A 19,056-nucleotide genomic window follows, 5' to 3' on the forward strand; every position below is an offset into this window, starting at 1 on the left:
ATAAGTCGCCAAGTGGGGGATATAGTATGATTGACTTGACTTATTCCAATACTTTAGGCTATGTTTTGATTTGGATTGATAATAAGAGATAGAGTGGAGGAGGATGAAGATGGAATGAGAAGGTAATAATAAGATTGTTTAAATTTTATAAATTAAGATGGTATTTATTTTAAAAAAATGGATTGGAATTCATTTTATTCTATTATTTATATTGATTTTCTTGTTTTTAATTTGGGAAGAATGTGATATAGTTCAAATATTTTAATTTGGTCTATAACCAATATGGAGATTATAACATGTTTACCAAAAATAAATATCCTGAGCAGAGGCCAATAAATCCTCTAACTAATTGAATGGTTGGCATGCCATAAATGCTGACGATAAGAGTTGCATTGCATTGCACGACTACGTCAATGCTACACTCCAATGAGTTAATGGCAGTCTCCACCAGGCACCAGCTATCTAACTGGTAATTCAATGCATTCTCCCCCACGCTGACACTGACACTACGACCATGCTGTAATACTCAACTTCATTTTTTCTTTTTTCTTCAAAGATCATGTAAAAAAATGTCAAGATAAATCTTTCAAGAGGTTCCTAAAAAGGAATATACATATCTGTGACATATATTGGGGAGGAAAAACTTTAATGTCTAGTACAACATTTCTTGACTTTTCCTTCTACTCTTTTAGTTTAGTGTTGACTTTTGCTGTATAATTAATGTATAGTGAATGGAAGGTGGATAGGAAAGGATTTTAGTTAAGTTATCAGAGTGGTGAGATTTTGAGATCCATTTGAAGTTGATAATGAGCCAAAGAGTATTAGTAGTCCTGCTGCTTGTTTTGAATTATGTGTTGGTTGCAGAAGGAGAAACAGCTGATGGAGATTGTGAGTTCAGTTTTCTAGCTATATCCTATGTGTTTGATCCTTTTCTTTACATGTGAATGCCATGTTTGTTATAATGCTCATTTATTAAATGTTTATAGTTCGTAGAACTAAGCTTTAGTAAGTTCAAAACCAGAAGCACTGGACCTGCTTTAGTAAGTTAAGATAAACCAAATTTGTGTCTTGCATGTTTTAGAAAAAGTTTGTCAGTATTAATTATTTCTTCTGCTCATCTTCAGAGCAATCAAAAGTTATACAACTCTGCATAAGATCTCAGTGACTGAATTGTATTCTTTGGCAGTGACCACATTTTTGTCTCTTATAAATACCTGGGAGAACACCCCTCCTAATTGGGTGGGTTCAGATCCTTGTGATGATTGGGTTGGAATCAAGTGCAAGAATTCACACATTACATCAATGTAGCGTCTCTTACCTGATACGCTCGGTTGTTGTTTCATTCTCCAGAATTTGTTTTTGAGATATTAACTTGATTGCTAGTATTTCAGAACATTATCAAGCACCGGTTTGGCTGGTCAGCTTTCTGGAGATATTGGATCACTATCTGAATTAGAGACTTTGTAAGTATTTTATTTTGAGTATGTGCTTGTACCATATCAAATTTAAGTCACACCTGGAGGATGTCAAACACTGCTCAGTTTCCACCCTATTAACTGTGACCAGAAGGCAATGATCAAGCCATGAGTGTGTGTCATATACCTCAAGCGAGGACAATTTGCCACTGGGATTTGCATGATGCATCCAGAAAGTATTAGTGTTAAGCTAACACTTGGGAAATGGCTTAAGACTTGTATATTATTTCCATGGTTTTTACGTATTTTATTATTTATCAAGAATTTATTTTTAAAAAATAGGGATACAGAAAACAAGGATCAGGAATCCTCAGAATCCATGTAACAAAATCAGCATATGTTGCATTTCATTCTATCCAAATGCATCTTTTGCATGCAAAAGGAGCATTACTCCATAACATCTAACCTTCTTTCTACCAGTACCCAAACATAAGGCACAGAAAAATGTCTAATACTTGCTACGAACCCAAAGAACCTACTTCCACTCACCACTGCTTAGAAATCTGACAATGCAGAAAGGGATGTTTGGCAGAAACTCCTGTGACATAGCACAAACATCTGATGACAAACACTTCGTGTGGACAATGTACTTGAACCAATAATATTAATTCCATTAATTATCTGTCTAAACTAAGCTCAGAGAGAAAGCAGTTTTTATGATTTGATCTCTTTTTTAATTCTTGATTTTTCTTTTTTTGCTTTAAGTAACTACCGATTTTTCTCTTATAGGGATCTATCTTACAACAAGGACTTGACTGGACCACTTCCAGAATCCATTGGGGAATTGAAGAAGCTGGCAACCTTGTAATGCAGAATAGATTGCTACTAACTCAAATCTGAATTAGTTTTGATAAAAAATCCTAACAAACCAGATGTTTTCTCGTTTGTCAACAGAATTCTTGTTGGTTGTAGCTTCAAGGGTCCTATTCCAGACAGCATAGGAAATATGCAGGAGCTCCTCTTCTTGTAACGATTTTTTAACTACATTATTCTAGTGAAAAAAATTGAAAAGATTTTGTAGTTGGTCCAACTGAAAATTCATGAATGATGGTTTCGTGTTCATTTTGTAATACAATGATCATCTTGGACCCAAGTCTAAATCATTTACTTTCAATTGCAGATCATTAAATTCCAATAGCTTTAGTGGACCAATTCCTCATTCTATTGGTAATCTATCAAAGCTTTATTGGTTAGATTTAGCTGACAATCAACTTCAAGGGAACATCCCGGTATCTAGTGGCGACATATCTGGTCTTGATAAGTTACACCATGCCAAGCATTTGTATGTCACCTCCCTTATGCATTAGTTGGATTACCAATTCTTTTCTAAACATGATTTGCTTTGTACATACCAAAACCCATCAACGCATTTCCATTATATACAGTCATCTTGGGAAGAATAATCTCTCAGGCAGTATTCCTCCTCAACTTTTTAGCTCGGAAATGGCTCTGATTCATGTGTAAGAACTGTTCTGACATTTTTCATTTAGACTCTTATCAATATAATTGAACATGTGTAGCATATATTGAATTAGTATAGAAAACGGGTAAAAGCTTCTACAATAAAAAATGCACCTGTCACAAGCTCATAATTTAGCACATTTGTTTGTTTTTCTGCCGGGGTATTTATACTATTAGACTCCTTCTGCTGATGCATGTATACACACATTACTAACGTGTCTAGCTTTTATTGGATACAAGAATATCTTCCATGTTTCAACCTTCCCTGTTAAAAAAATATATACCTGTCAACCTGAAAATTTTCTTGGGCAGGCTTTTGGAAAGCAATCAACTCACTGACAAGATTCCACCTACCCTTGGACTAGTTCAGAGTCTGGAGGTGGTGTAAGTGTCTATATTAATCCTCAAACAAGTTCGTGATTTTTTGCTGCTCTTGGCATTAATATACTATTGTGTGTGTAGGCGCTTAGATGGTAATTCATTAAATGGACCTGTGCCTCCAAACATCAACAATCTTACTCATGTTCAAGATCTGTAAGCAAACATAAAGAACATGTGAAACATTTCATTTCTTTGAATGCATAATTTTACTTGAAAAATGAACTTTTTTGGGTTCAATTTATGCGTTTCAGGTACTTGTCCAACAATAAACTGTCAGGCTCCCTGCCAAACCTTACTGGAATGAATGCCCTCAGCTATCTGTAATTTGCAAAGCATTTAGCTATGATATTTATTGTGATTGTTGTTACTGTCGTTCTGTACCCTTTGTTCATTCAAAGTTATTGCTACCTTGTAATAATGAGTAACTTTTTTAATCTATTTTGAAGGGACATGAGCAACAATAGTTTTAAGCCATTGGATTTTCCAGGATGGTTTTCAACTCTTAAGTCCTTAACAACATTGTAAGTCTTTCCTTGTGCACTTCTTTGACCTTTCACTGCCCTCTCTCTCTCTGTTTCTGCTATCAAGACTTACGTTTAGTTACACGGTTAGCTCTTGCTTTTCGTGGCAGAAAGATGGAGAGAACACAACTTCAAGGACAGGTTCCTACTTCTTTGTTTACACTTATCAATTTACAGATTGTGTAAGTACACCTGTCTTGACTGGTGAAAGTTTCAATATAATGGATACCAAGAACTGAGAAGACATGCTCAAAAGTAATTAAACATAATTGTCATTGAAACAGTAATATATAATATTTATATCCTAACGTCTGATCATAGGGTTCTAAAAGACAACAAAATAAATGGTACCTTGGATATCGGCTCCTCCTACAGCAATCAGCTGCGACTTGTTGATTTTGAGACTAATTCAATTGACAGCTTTGAGCAAAAAGACGAAGTTCCAAATGTGAAAATCAAGATAATGTAAGCCAAATGTTATAATGGTGCTGACCGTTTTTGTATATGTCATCGCATAGAATTAGTAATTTGATTAGTTTTAAGGTGGTTTCATTTTTCTGCAGTAGTCGATATGAGATTTGAACCTTTGTTTCACTTAGCCTTATTTTCAATTAACTGCACTTTTCCCTGCAGACTTAAAGATAACCCAATTTGTCAAGAAAATGGAGAACTAGAAAGCTACTGCTCCTCTTCTCAACCCAATGTCTCATATTCAACACCACTAAATAACTGTCAACCTGGTACCTGCAGTTCAGAACAGATTCTTAGTCCCAACTGTATATGCGCATATCCATATTCAGGAACCTTAACTTTCAGGTCACCTCCCTTTTTGGACTTTGATAACAAAACTTACTACTCAATGCTTGAGGAGGGTCTTATGAACTCTTTTAAGTCTCATTTTCTACCTGTGGATTCGGTTTTGTTGAGCCATCCAAGTAAGGATTCAACTCAGTATCTCGAATTGAGCTTACAAGTCTTCCCATCAGGACAGAATCATTTCAATCGAACAGGGGCTTTTAGCATTGGTTTTCTGCTTAGCAACCAGACTTTTAAGCCTCCTAAAGTTTTTGGACCATTTTATTTTGTTGGAGATAAATATGAACACTTTGAAAACTCTGGTAAATTTCTTTCCCACACAGTTTAATAAAATTAATAGTACTAATTGCTCCGTTTTTTTATAATCTTTCTCTTCACATTTCTTGTCATGTAGAAGGATTGACTGAATCGAGTAAATCTTCAAACATTGGAATCATAATTGGGGCAGCAGTGGGTGGTTTGGTCCTGCTAGTGTTACTACTACTAGCAGGTCTTTATGCTTTCCGCCAAAAGAAAAGGGCCGAAAAAGCAATTGGACAAAGCAATCCCTTTAGTAAGTTAGCTCTTGCTTTCTAATCATTCACATGGTATTGATTTAATTAACATCCTTAAATTTCACATAATGCAGGACGCTGGGATACAGCTTCGAGCAAGAGTGAGGTCCCTCAGTTGACAGAAGCAAGGATGTTTTCTTTTGAAGAGCTTAAAAAATACACCAAAAATTTTTCTCAAGTCAATGGCATTGGATCTGGGGGTTTTGGGAAGGTATTGAATGTTAGTACTTTTAAGCTTGAACGTGCTATCGTGATTTAGGTGTTTAGCTACAAAACTGATTAAAAAGCTTCCTTCGATATGTGTTTTCCATCAATTAAACGCTTCTTTTTATAATTTTTTAGTGAAAACTACTTGGATGTGCTTTTAATGCTTCTCACAAATTCTATTATATTGGAAAATATTTATGTATAAATTTAATTTAGAAAGAAACAAGTATGATGACACAATTAAGCATTGCCTGACATATAGCATACTCTTACTGTCAATGCATTTATGTGAACATGATTGTATTATTAACTGTAACACAAGTTCATGTCTGTTTATAATTCTTATGTGTAAATGTCCACACACAGGTTTATAAGGGAAACCTTCCCAATGGACAAGTGATAGCAATAAAACGAGCTCAAAAAGAATCTATGCAGGGAAAGCTTGAGTTTAAAGCGGAAATTGAGCTCCTATCAAGGGTCCACCATAAGAATCTTGTCAGCCTTGTGGGATTCTGCTTTGAGCACGAAGAACAAATGCTGGTTTATGAGTATGTTCAAAATGGAAGTTTAAAGGACGCTCTCTCAGGTACTTATCCACCTGGTTACCTTCAACAAAGTTTAGTCAGATAACCTGATAACATGGATATGGTCAATGCAGGGAAGTCAGGAATTAGATTAGATTGGATTAGAAGGCTAAAAATTGCCCTTGGTACTGCCCGTGGTTTGGCTTATCTTCACGAACTTGTTAATCCTCCCATCATACATAGGGACATCAAATCAAACAATATTTTGCTGGATGACCGCCTGAATGCCAAAGTTTCTGATTTTGGTCTCTCCAAGTCTATGGTTGATTCTGAGAAAGATCATGTTACCACTCAAGTTAAAGGAACAATGGTTAGTATAGTATCTTCCCAACCTCCACAACTTACAGTAAAGAAAATGGCATTTTTTGCTAAATAAAAGGGAGAGCATAATTTCATGGCAATTTGTTTTTTTTTTTTTTTTTTACTAATTAACAGGGTCCATAATGCAACTTACATCTTTATGTAGAGCGAGCAAAAAATTATAGGTATCCCAGAAATTATATGGCATAAAACAAACTTCAATGCTAATGGTGTGTTTGTGATGTAGGGTTACTTGGATCCAGAGTATTATATGTCTCAACAATTGACTGAGAAGAGTGACGTTTATAGCTTTGGAGTGCTCATGTTGGAGCTGATTTCAGCAAGAAGGCCGTTGGAACGAGGGAAGTATATTGTGAAAGAGGTTAGGAATGCACTTGATAAGACAAAAGGGTCATATGGTCTTGATGAGATCATTGACCCAGCCATTGGTCTAGCGTCCACCACACTGACACTGAGCGGTTTTGACAAGTTTGTGGATATGACCATGACATGTGTTAAAGAGTCAGGTTCTGACAGACCTAAAATGAGTGATGTGGTAAGAGAAATCGAAAACATCTTGAAGTCAGCCGGTGCAAACCCCACTGAGGAATCACCCTCCATCTCTTCTAGTTATGAGGAGGTCAGCAGAGGGAGCTCAAGCCATCCTTATAATAGCAACGACACCTTTGATTTGAGTGCAGGACTTCCATATCCAAAAGTTGACCCCAAGTAATCCATAATTCACTACCTCAAATCCAAATTGTTTATATATATACAAGTTTACTAAATGTTGAGCCAGTGTGTGTACATAGTGCATGTTTGGATTTCAGTTCAAAATGCCATGCACCAATTCCAAAATAAAGGTAGGGTCTAGATGCTTTTACAAACTTCATCTTGCTACAAATGTTCGTTTGGAATTGTAAAACAAACATGCACATGATCTTTAGCTTGAGATTGGACACGTCATCCGAACTTCTTATCAGTATTTTGAATATCATTGATTACTGTTGGTTTTGATCATTCTGTTGGTGACATGCCTGCTTCTTTTGTGCATAGTCTTCATTTTGAGCTTCATTAATTTCCTCGTCTTTCTTCTCCAAAGGTTTAGAGGAGAAAGGAAAAAAAAGGGATAGAAGCCCAAAGAGGTGAACAAATGTTCATGTTATTATAATTTAAAGGCAATGACAAGGGAATTGGTATTGCGATACAAAGATACATGAAGAAATATGATTCCATGTCCTGTGCGTGTTTTTAATTATTCTATAGAAATTTGGTCATTGTGAAGCACCGTGTGGATGTTCAGGGAATTTCAAAACAAAATAAAAACATAATAGTGAAAATATATTCGGTTAGTGTGGTTTAAATTGAAAAAAAATATATAACTTATTTTTATTTGCTAAAAATTTATCATAAACATGACCTATAGTCTTTGTCAAAATATAACTTAGTTATTTTCATTACCATGATTATTATCACGTTGTTATTTCACATTTCTCTCTTATACTACTACACCTTTCCTTTCTAAAAACGGTATTGCAACCCAGAAGACAGAAGGGTCCTTCTCTCCAAATCAAGAGCACAAACTACGGCAACTATGCGTACATAGAGTAGTTACGTATACGTATACTAACATCAAATCAATGAACGGAAGCAACCGTTGAGTTCTTGATCTTCATGTTTATTGGGACCACCTTCTCCTTTATCTTTGTATTCAGAACGAATATAGGAATATGTATAGGGCATATCCAACACTTTTATTTTATCTGTTCTAGTTAATATCATTAGCTCAATTTTTTTTATAAAAAAAATTAACAATAAGCTCAATTCAGCAATCCATATCATTTTTCAAAAAAAAAATATATCATACTTTTGATTCAATCCTATAAAAAGAATTGAAAAATTAAATTTTGTAATTTGTAAGATTATCACTAGCCTGAAAGCTATATAGATTTCCAAGATGGAGTTTTTATATATGCTTTGTTGATGTGGAAAGAAGTTAGAAAGAAAAAAAAAAGGACAAAAGAAATTGGATAGGAGATAAAAAAAAAAAAAGAGTAGAAAATGAATAAATTTTTAGATTATCTAAATTAAAAAACAGAAGAGAAATTAGAAAATGTATATAAGTTTTTTCTCGATTTTTGTTGTTGGATAAAAAGTAAAAAAGAACAATATTTTCATATAAATATATATTTGACTTAATATAAAATACTAATAAATAATGTAAACAAATATTAAAAAATTAAAAATTAGTATTCAGTATTATTAACACTTAAATTATAAATATATTTTTAAATGAAATAAATAATTTATCATTAGTCATTGATATTTCATGTTTGAAATAAACTTAAGTTTAAAGGAATAAAGATATTTATTCTTTTGTAATAAATAAATATCAAATAAAATTAAAAGGATAAAATATGTTTGTTTTTTTTTAAACATCTTTGAAGTGTGATTTTAGTCTTTTTACAAATAAACTTGTACATTCTTTTTCTTTAATTTTGAAATACATTACTTGTGATCCTTGTATAAACCCCTTTTCGTCTCTATGTAATGAGTTGTATAAAACATTTCCAGGAAATTAGTCTATGATACCAAAAAAGCGGAAAACAGAGCCGAAAGTCTTCTACCTGGCTGAGTTGTAATATGTTAGTACAAACTTAAATCTCCATCTTAAATGCCGAAGAAATTAATTCTATTTATAATACTGTGGTAAGTAAATCTCAATGATGGGCATTAATACTATACTTGGTTACAAAGTAATCAAATTTCACCTTCACTAGGACATGCTTGGGCTAATTTTTTAAGGTTTTCAATGATCATAACCAGTTTTGTGTTAAATCGATTGACAAAGCACTTGGGCAGCCATCCTGCAGGATCCAACTGAAAGAAAACAAAGCCATGAGCAAGAAAGCAACCTTCTAATTCTGTTTGTGGAGAAGAAACGTATGAATATTAATTACCTGAACAACATAAGTGACCACACATGAATCATCTTCAAGCTTCTCTACCACCCACCCTGACTGTAGCAACAGTCCTCTGATTGCATTACTTTGCTCCGGATGTAACCCTGCAGCTATTTCCTTTGGCAGTGAAGCAACTGCTACCACCTATAACACCCAGTTAACATTTTGTTCCATGATTTGAAGACACAACACCAACGGCTTGTTCAGATAAATAAATACTTATAGGATAAGAAGATAAATGGGTTTTCCCCATAAATTAAAATCAACTTATTCTCCCGACACTGAAGTGCATTAGTTGAACTCAATGCATTTATCTTTTTCAATAAGTGCTTATGCAGGACCTAAGTTGTGCTTGATGTCATTTTTAGTACTAACCAAGGTGCCATCTTCCATAGTCTCACGCCGCTCATAGACAATGAATTCTCTATTCCTGAAGAGAGGCTTGGAGTTATCACCAAACCTAAGACGAATTATGCTGAGGTTGTCTTGAAGATCTTTTATGTACCTGGCTTCCACCAGATCAGAGTCCCATTGCTGGCTTAATAAAATAATAGAAAAACCAAGATCAGAATTTATGTAATCAATAATTAACCATTCTGTAGTTCCAAAAATAAAAAATTCAAATCAAACCTCCGTGACAAGGAACAAGCATGTAACGTAATGTACAAAGAGGAGGAATAAACAATTAAGAAAGTAAAAGACAAGGCATCGTGCAATTTTTTGTCATTCCTATGGATGTCAGCCACAAACTAAAAAAAAAGGTAGGATTAAGGACAATGCTTGAGACAAAAGTTTTGTTTTCAACATGCTGGATGGGAATCTAATCCTCTTAAACACTCCTAGCTAGCTACTATCTATGGTTTCACCTCCATTAGAAAATTGATATTCACCTTTGCAGCATCAATGGCATTGGCCACTGTTATGAACTGTTGGGGAGAGACAGCTCTAAGAACCCAACGGCTGCGAAACGTGTGGAGTGAGCCTGACCTGCGTTTTGATATCTCCACTCCATTGTCAAGAGTGAGCATCTTCCATCCATCATTGCCATTTCCTTTGTTTGTGTCCGAAGCTGCCAATAACTCTTGTACGCAGCTTTCACTCGCAAACTGCACATACCTTCTTAGGGAGTCCTCACTTATTGACCTTTAACAGAATCATGGGGAGGGTTTTATTAAGTTATAGGTCAAAGAAAATTCATAATAAGATTGAACAAAACTATCGAACACCAAGTCGCCTACTAGGTCACTCTCTAAAACAAATATTTCTCATGAGAAATCAAAATGCTTAGTTAGTTTAGTTTTGGTATTCACCAGGATCGGCTGCAAGGTGCAGGACTGCTGCTCATTGTGGCTGGAACGAGGGTATCAATTGCCTGCAGGTGTTGAACTATTTAAGACAATAAAACACTTGGTAAACTGAAAGGTACGTACACATATTTATATATATATGCGTGTGTAAAGGGAGAGGGTTGTGTGATGATATATGAGTGGTTTACAGAGAGGTTGAGAAGTGCAAAATAATAAGAAGTGGGCAGAGGTGATTGCTGCACATGCAGTGCCAGAAGAACCTTACATGATTAGAGCAATAACCCTCTCTCTCTCTAGATAAAAGATAGATTCTTTTTTCTTCCAAAAAAGCAGCAAGAACAAGGCTAGGAAATATGATGCACATGGAGTGTTGGTGGCTTTTGGGAGAGGAACAAAACATAGGAAAAGAAAAATACAAGAACTTCATTTCATCCACACTGATATATAGCAAAGCAAAGAAAGAATATAGGATTAGAGAGCAAAGCTAGGAATTTGCTATACCATGCATAGGAATTTTGGAGCTAGAAAGACATATTCATCATATCATATGGTGTATGGTTAGTGAACAAAAAAGTGTATTATATTCTTCTCCAAAAGACAATCCCTACCACTTTGGAATTCTTAGGCCCCAGTCACGTGTCATGATAGTTGATAGAGCTGGATTGCATTTCAAACAGCAAGGCAGGCAGAACCGGTCCCAATGAACTCTTTGGCACGGTATTTGGGATTGTCCTTAGCGTAACGTTAGGTGTAGTACCAACAACTAACTTCCCATTCTATTAGCATTTCACCAAAAACTTCTTTGCTACACTCTACACTCTTTGGTTTTTATTTTATTATACTACATACATGTTTCTGATATGTCACAAGACTTCTGTTGAATTCCACGTGCTCTAGTTTGTGGAGCAGTTAAAGACGGAAGCGGGCGGGGACTGCTCCTTTTTCACACATTTAACAAAGTGACAACAATGTTACCCTATGATAAGTGATGTGCATGTGTCTCTCAAAAGTATAATCAAAGGAAGGAAATTGATCATTTTAGATACTCCTTCTATAATCACATTACATTCATTATTACACCCACCTTATCAAATATATAAATAAAGTAGTGATTATTTTTATTTGAACTAAGCTGAGTATAATGCAACCCTAAAAGTAAATTCAATTAAGAAGGATTGCTTAAATCTTATAAGAACATTTTAATTAATACACCCAATTAGAGTGAAACCTGACTAAACTTTGATGACAAAGCCCAAATTTTTAGCCTCCTCCCTGAATCTTGTGAGGAGAACTATCATGCATACATACTATGGCAATTTAATAGATCAACAGTACACATAATTTTTATTAAAGCGGAACAGAATTTTATGTAACATGTGACAACTGTAAACTGAAAATACAAAATGGTATACGGCAGCTCCAACTTGCTTAATGCTTAATTAGATAAATTATCTCATTTTGTATTGATCTATATACCCAGGTTGTCCTGTTTCCAACATGAGACACACTGCCAACTGATCGATCATGCCTTAAAATGCCTAGAAAAGTATTTATTACAAAGCAGATAATCGGACTGCTTTTCTCCAAGCCAATGATTGCCTATATATCAGAGAGAGAGAGAGGAGAATAGGCCGGGGAAGGGGAAAGAATTTTGAATATCAAGTTTAATTATTCCTAACAGGATGGCTCTCATCAAGTGAAGATGATCCACTCAAAGACCATACCGAAAATAATACTAAAAAGGAGATCATGCTTCAAACCCAAAAATGTAGCACCATTTTTTTCAATCATTATTTTTTGGTACAGCAATTTTCAATGACTTGAAGCGGCAAAGGAAATGCCCGTGGATTTAGATTCCTTATGTTATCATTTAGCCCCGAAGGTGAAGAAGAAAAACTGAAAGTTGCGTATAGGATAAAAGGTTAAATTATCATTCCCTCAATCAATTCCTTTGACTGTCTCTATTTTAAGTTTTAATCCTTATACAAGAAAATATAAGTTTTGGTTCTTACACAATACACGTTTGGTTTCTGTCACTATCACCAAAGAAGGCAGTTACAAAAAATTATACCTGTAAAAAAAACGCAAGAATTGAAATTGAAATTTTTTTCGTGAGAATTAAAACTTATTGACACTTGGTTGCCAATGGTTAGAGACTTAAATTAGAGACCACTTGGTAGTACACACACCCACACACATGTATATATATATATATATATATATTAGAAATTTTAATATTATACAGTAGCAACATTATTTATTTTATAATATAATTAGTCTATTAATTTAGTTGGTTAAAGTTTTATGTTAATAATTTGAAAGTCACAAATTTAACTCTTGTTTGGACCCTTAATTTTACATTAATTCATAAAACATATTTTTTTTTTAAAAAAAACACTTACAGATTAATCCAAAATTATACCAATCACGTACGTAATCCGTAAATTAAGGACATTTTTAGAATTTTTTCTTTGGGTGCATAAACAATATGCTTGGTGCAGCTAGCATGGGCCCAGGCCAGGCCCTTTAAAATTCGATTATTGCATTGCAAACGAACACGTCACGCCCCGTAAAACCACACACACACAAAAAAAGCATTAGTAGCATTTAGTAATTAATATTTGGATGAGATGAGTTGAAAATGAATGGAGAAAAAAAGACGAAGCGGTGAAGAAGCTGAGCGAATTGCAATATGAAATTGAAAGCGGTTCCATGGTGGCATAATTGGTTAGTGGTAAAAGCAGGATCAAGTCACAGCAGCCTCATGGTACGCAAGAAGCAGACTCAGGATTCTGAATCCACTCCTCCAAGAATCACATCCAACGTCAAACAAAACCTCCGCTTCCTAAAGCTATGGAAGGTAATACTAATAATTTACGCACCTCATTATCATACTTACTCATCCTTATGCTATTTCAAATCAAACAGAGCTTCCAGAATAGAAATTCTAGCACTCCTAGGCCTTCTACCAGTTACCGCAAGAAGAAGGTCGAGAAGGAAGATGATGTTGTTGACACAGACCTCTATCGTGATCCCACCACCTCCCTCTACTAGTAAGTTCATCTGCACTCTTTCTTTCGCTAAATCTAATTACTCATATACATGTCTACTCCTACAGCACAAACCAGCAGGGTATATTAGACAATGCCGTCCCTGTACTTCTTGTGGATGGCTATAATGTGTGTGGCTATTGGATGAAGCTCAAGAAACATTTCGTCAAAGGAAGACTTGATATTGCTCGCCAAAAGCTGATTGATGAGCTTCTAACCTTTAGCATGCTTAGAGGTCTCTCTCTCTCTCTCTCTCTCTCTCTCTTCCATTGCAGTGCAACTCTTTTTTTTACATCTTTTCTTTTCTTTTTTCATTTATACAGAGGTCAAAATCGTTGTTGTCTTTGATGCAATGATGTCTGGACTCCCCACTCACAAGGAAGATTTCGCTGGGTACTCTTTTCTTCATATCATACAATCTACTTGTCAAGTACCATTTCTGTTTACCTTAACATTCTTTTCTATGACTTTCGCCATTTTGCAGTCTTGATATCATTTTCTCAGGTGAAACATGTGCTGACACATGGATTGAAAAAGAGGTTAGATATTTCTACACTATCCTTGCTGCAATTTTACTACCATCAATTATCATGGATTTTTGGAGAGTTTTCTTCTTTTGTAACATGATTTAGGAAAATCAATTTTATTATCTGTTCGACATACTGATACTACGGGTGTGTTAGAGTAAACAATTTAATTAAATACCATGGATCAGTTTAGATAAAGTTCTTAATATGCCCTTGTAGCATGTAAGAGAAAACATAATATATCTCAGCTTTTCGGAGAAGTCGGATGAGAGAGCTTTTATAGAAGTCCAAGTGCCTAAGTTGATTTTAACTTACGAGAGAAGTGAAGTTCAATTCATTTTATTTTCTTCTACTATAAGTAATTATTCAAAATTTTATCCAAACTGGCTAAATGAGAATTTATTCAAAAGCTTAGTGCTTGACTGTGAAGCTTACCGAAATAAGCTAAAAATAATTTATTTTAATAATTTTTTCATTAAGCTTATTGAAATAAAGCTAGAAAGATCTTATAAGAAAGTCACAAACCACTTCTATAAACCCATGTAAGCACTATGCCCTCCAGATCTGTGATTATTGCAGTGGGATTTTGTTTTCCAAAATGATATTATTTTCTGCACGCATGGGCGTTGAATTGCATTGATGTCAGGCATGTAACTTTAAAGGGTTTTAACAAGAGAACCAAGGTCATCTCCATTTACAGTACTCCAATTTTGCAGCAGTATAAGTGAATCTTTTTGCATTGGAATTGACACTAGCAACAGAGAACTTCTTCATCTTTATGAACACTGTACATCTTTCATTTCCTCTTATTCTTTGAATGGAAATTAACAGTAGTATTCTTTGCTCATTTTAGGTTGCAGCTTTAAAGGAGGATGGTTGCCCCAAAGTCTGGGTAGTCACTTCTGATCACTGCCATCAGCAAGCAGCACATGGAGCTGTATGCTTCCTTCCTATAAATTGAAAACTTGAGTGAAATGGATGCAACTTGATTGTCAATTGTCTTCACAATTCTTTTCCAGCTATGAGTATTTCACTCTCCTTATCAAAATATGCAAACTATATAATTTCTGCATAAATTAAAGTAATTCTCTGATCTTATCATGATTACCTTTTCATGATTCTTTAAATGCTGATTAATACCATCACTTGATTATCAAGTAACATTGTCTGCATTGTGCAATGTTTATTGGTGCAAAAGTTTTATACTGCTGCTGACTTTCAGGGAGCCTTTATTTGGAGTTGCAAGGCATTGGTTACTGAGGTAAAACTTTAATTTGAGGCAGAATGGTTCTGTATGTTATCCTCTCATAAAATTTCTTTCTTAAATTCTCTGGTTTACTTTGTAGATTTAAAATCCCAGGTTTTCTGATGGAATATTAGATTTTAATAGTTTACATCATTTAAAAGTACTTAGACATGCAATTAAATCCTAATTTTTATTTGCTATGACATGCCTGATGATTTTTATGTTCTTCAATGTTTTACATGGTCCCTTTTATTAATTGTTTCGCTAGTAGATCAAGGCATCACAAAAGGAGGTTGAAAGGATGCTTCAAGAGCAAAGGTGTGCTCTGACTGCAATAATTTGAGAAATATTTATTTTTCTGTCTGAAATATGGTCTGGTTATGTCTTTTATGTTTTGTTTTGTTTTTTCACAGTATGGTTTATGGGTTAGTGTGTGGATAACTGTAACTTGAGATGTGATATTAATGCACTGCTAATATCTAAACCAGTATAATTCATTATCTTTTGTTAAAGACACAAATCTCCTTAATGAACATTATTTTGCAGGATCTTGTAAGGATAAGGTCATGCAATCACAGGAACCACCAGCATCCTAAACCCCTACCCTCATCCCTCCATTAAAACAAAACTTACAATAAATAAAGAAAAATGACAAGAGACCTTTAAAGTTTGGATATTTTGCTTTGTTAAAATACAGCGCATGACATTTTTAATATTGAATTGAATCAATTTGTCTATTGTGCAGCTTATGTTGGTGTTATGAGAAAATGCCATGCTATCCCAGTGACAGATCTTGCTGATTGGTTTGCTTATTCATGTTATTATGTACAGATCCACTTCTTTTCAAGGTAGATTATTGAAGCACAATCTTGATGCAGAAGTAGTGGATGCTCTGAAGGACCTGAGGCAAAAACTATCTGAAAATGAGTTGAAGTAAAATATCAGGTTAAATTTATAGTCTGATAGTTTAGTTTGACAGGTGAATTATCTACTAGGTTTTAATACTCTATCTGGTGCTAGATGCTTTTCATTTTTTGGCATGTGGGCGTGCATTTATTATTAACAGTGAAGCTGGAACCCTTCACATTTTGGTTGGATTATTTTTTGACATAATGGCTAAAGCCAAACAGCATCAACTGCAGAAAATGACACTGCCTGCGTCAAACAGAATTGAGATATTGTATTTACCATTTAACATCAAGACAACATCCTTTTGAACTATATTGTCCAAGTAATCAGTAAAGTGAATGATCAATAACATACCCATACAAGGACTATTAAGATAAATTTTTGCTCCATAAAAAAATGCAACATCACTGTACTTTAGAACAGAAGTATTACTAATTCTTCTCTTTCTGTGATTTCGAGGAAATAATAATACTAAGCAGAGGAGCAAAACTCGTTTAGGAGTAATGCATGTAATTTTGTTGCTTTTTATTGTCTGTTAATTATGTTACAAGCATTTCTATATTTGTTTCACAGACATTTATGAAAATGTCATTTAGCATATTTGTTCAATCTGCCCTATCCAATTGATTATCGAAATGCATTTCGTAATTTGCATGTTGGATAGTTTTATTTCTAGAAATTCATAAATGAAAGCAAGATCTATGGTCTCAGATGCCCAAACTTGTAGTATAAACCCAAGTTGGGGATTAAGGACAAGTCACAATTGGCCCAAGCTAATTGAACTTGAGGGGCAGTGTTGGAGAGCAAGTCTCACTTGTGGATTAGAAACAAGTTAAAGGGTATATAAGTAAAAAGACCATGAGTTCATGGTGTCAAGACTTTTTTGGATAAACAGTTCACTCTGACAATAAATGAAGGAAAGACTGCCTTATCTAAAAAATGAAAGCAAGACCTGTGGCCATTTGTTTCCTGCACCTCCACTATTGCATCCTGCACCTCCCATTGCATTCCTAAAAGCTCATTCCATTTGCATTCCAGAATGTAATGAGAGGTGCAAGAGGCAATAGCTAGACCTATGACCTCTGAAGCCCAAACTTAAAATATAAGCCCAAGATGGAGATTAAAGACAAGTCACAATTGGGCCAAGCTAATTGGACTTGAGGGGGAGTGTTGGAGAACAAGTCTCAAATTGGTGGGTTAGAAACAAGTTAAAGGGTATTTAAGTAAAGACCATGAGTCCATGGTGTCAAGACATTTTGGACAATAGGTCACTCAAGTTAAGCTCACTAGTATACTCTCCCTCACTGCATGTATGTGTGTAGTAGTGGAAAGGAGGGAGAGGGAGCAGATCTTGCTAGTCAACTTATTTATTTTATTTCTTTCTCTTTCCAAGTGCTTTGTTGCAATTACTCTAGAATTTTGTCAGTTGTATCAGTTGATATATTAAGGCGCTAATCAGTTTAGGGAGTCAAACTTGAGCTTCAACAATTTTGTCAACCCAAAAGTTCAAGTTCTATACTTGGTTGATTATTGTGAGCACAATGTTTTGCATAAAAATGAAACAAATTGTAATCTTGCCATATTACGTGATCAATAACCAACTCCCATTTACGAGTTTCAAGACATTTGATATCTGTTATGATCGCTCCTCGAGCATGAAGATAGACATCTAAATGTTTGGTCAAATTGAAGGTTTCTCGGTAATCTGTTTTGTAGAACAAGCTTTGGAAAGACCCTGCTCGATAGCCAACAAGATTGATCAAATGCGAAAGACCCTGCCCCAAAAATTGACAAGTATCCCTTTTTGAGGCCATCACTGACCATTTGTTATTTGCCTATTTTATAGTTACAGTTACTTTCGTTTGTACAAGCGAAGAGAAGCTGAAGTATAAAACATTTTTTTTAAAATTATATTTTTCTATGTTTATAAGTGTAATATGTATTAGTTTAAAACTTTAAATTGTATTTTTTAATTAGCAATAAATAAAGACGTGACTCGTGATTGGATTTTGTAGTGTGTACTTACAGCTAGCTAGCATAGGTGTAATGTAAATTTATATGTTAACCAATAAAATGTTGCTATTTACATTTGAATTTATTCCAACATGCATATTATATAAGGATAAGGCATGTGAAGGTAGATAGTAGTGAAATTATGGTTTATTGGAGGTCAAATTCATGCTTTAACCCTCGAGATTTAATTGTTTTTGCATCTTTGTTGTTTGCACTGGTAATCAAATAGAAAGAGAGAAATGTGATTTGCGGTGTAGACAGGGACAGAGGTAGATAGTAGTCACTCACACTGGTCACAGACGATGGCACTCGTTGTAGTTGTACTACACCTGCCACCGCTAAGGAATGAGTGCGACATCAATGCACTGGTCGTCTGACTCATACCCCACCACTGTATCCGTATCGTTTTTGTTGCATATTATTGTTTGGTCCCCTTCCTTCTTCGAATTATGATTTAGCCAAAAGCTATTTCATTTTTTATTTATTTATTGGGGTTATAAGTTAATTACTAGTAAATGTTAAGAGTCGGTTCAACTAGTTCTTTTTTATTTCCGGCTTTTTTGGTTCTCTTTCGTTGCCATTCTACCTGAGTGATACATAAAGCATTACCCCGTGACATATAGTCATATAATTAAGGTAAAATTTTATTTTTTATCCCAGATTATCTTTAGTTTTGGATTTAATTTCCTACTAATTTAATTCAAGAATTGGATTATTTTATTTCGTAAAATCGTGTAATGTT

At 34.6% G+C, this 19,056-nt stretch overlaps 3 protein-coding genes across 9 annotated transcripts; 2 read left to right on the top strand and 1 right to left on the bottom strand.

Annotated features, from left to right (window-relative positions):
* The first annotated feature begins 335 nt into the window (after positions 1-335).
* LOC100811702 (leucine-rich repeat receptor protein kinase HPCA1) lies at positions 336-7,319 on the top strand. Of its 3 annotated transcripts, none has more exons than XM_014778293.3 (19): positions 336-469; positions 1,187-1,304; positions 1,392-1,463; positions 2,205-2,279; positions 2,370-2,441; positions 2,596-2,757; positions 2,861-2,935; positions 3,249-3,320; positions 3,399-3,470; positions 3,569-3,637; positions 3,764-3,838; positions 3,949-4,020; positions 4,160-4,303; positions 4,472-4,956; positions 5,049-5,207; positions 5,283-5,419; positions 5,782-6,001; positions 6,074-6,309; positions 6,547-7,319. In XM_014778293.3, the coding sequence occupies exons 5-19, from the start codon at positions 2,422-2,424 to the stop codon at positions 7,030-7,032; spliced, it is 2,484 nt and encodes an 827-aa protein (XP_014633779.1). In that variant the 5' UTR covers positions 336-469; positions 1,187-1,304; positions 1,392-1,463; positions 2,205-2,279; positions 2,370-2,421; the 3' UTR covers positions 7,033-7,319. The 3 variants fall into 3 exon arrangements, with proteins under 3 accessions (XP_014633779.1, XP_006584125.1, XP_006584124.1); XM_006584062.3 differs by lacking the exon at positions 336-469 and adding an exon at positions 556-888 and having other exon boundaries at positions 3,953-3,979; XM_006584061.3 differs by lacking the exon at positions 336-469 and adding an exon at positions 557-888.
* Positions 7,320-8,974: 1,655 nt separating this feature from the next.
* Positions 8,975-11,108, bottom strand: LOC100812234 (START domain-containing protein 10). Of its 2 annotated transcripts, none has more exons than XM_006584064.3 (6): positions 11,071-11,108; positions 10,573-10,634; positions 10,153-10,405; positions 9,638-9,796; positions 9,260-9,406; positions 8,975-9,179 (listed from the first exon to the last, which is right to left on the bottom strand). In XM_006584064.3, exons 1-6 carry the CDS (start codon positions 11,071-11,073, stop codon positions 9,060-9,062), a joined length of 744 nt encoding a protein of 247 aa, XP_006584127.1. In that variant the 5' UTR covers positions 11,074-11,108; the 3' UTR covers positions 8,975-9,059. The 2 variants fall into 2 exon arrangements, with proteins under 2 accessions (XP_006584127.1, XP_006584126.1); XM_006584063.4 differs by lacking the exon at positions 11,071-11,108 and adding an exon at positions 10,835-11,058.
* Positions 11,109-13,153: 2,045 nt separating this feature from the next.
* Positions 13,154-18,308, top strand: LOC100804585 (uncharacterized protein YacP). 4 transcript variants are annotated; one of them, XM_003529642.5, is made up of 10 exons: positions 13,154-13,429; positions 13,498-13,622; positions 13,688-13,854; positions 13,943-14,012; positions 14,104-14,158; positions 15,000-15,083; positions 15,369-15,407; positions 15,664-15,710; positions 16,224-16,337; positions 18,018-18,308. In XM_003529642.5, exons 1-9 carry the CDS (start codon positions 13,262-13,264, stop codon positions 16,327-16,329), a joined length of 861 nt encoding a protein of 286 aa, XP_003529690.1. In that variant the 5' UTR covers positions 13,154-13,261; the 3' UTR covers positions 16,330-16,337; positions 18,018-18,308. The 4 variants fall into 4 exon arrangements, 2 of the variants coding, with proteins under 2 accessions (XP_003529690.1, XP_006584128.1); XR_001389301.3 differs by lacking the exon at positions 18,018-18,308 and having other exon boundaries at positions 13,163-13,429; positions 15,000-15,171; positions 15,661-15,710; XR_001389300.3 differs by lacking the exon at positions 18,018-18,308 and having other exon boundaries at positions 13,163-13,429; positions 15,000-15,171.
* The last annotated feature ends 748 nt before the right edge of the window (positions 18,309-19,056 follow it).

This window comes from Glycine max, chromosome 7, assembly GCF_000004515.6.
Source record: "Glycine max cultivar Williams 82 chromosome 7, Glycine_max_v4.0, whole genome shotgun sequence".
NCBI lineage: Eukaryota > Viridiplantae > Streptophyta > Magnoliopsida > Fabales > Fabaceae > Glycine > Glycine max.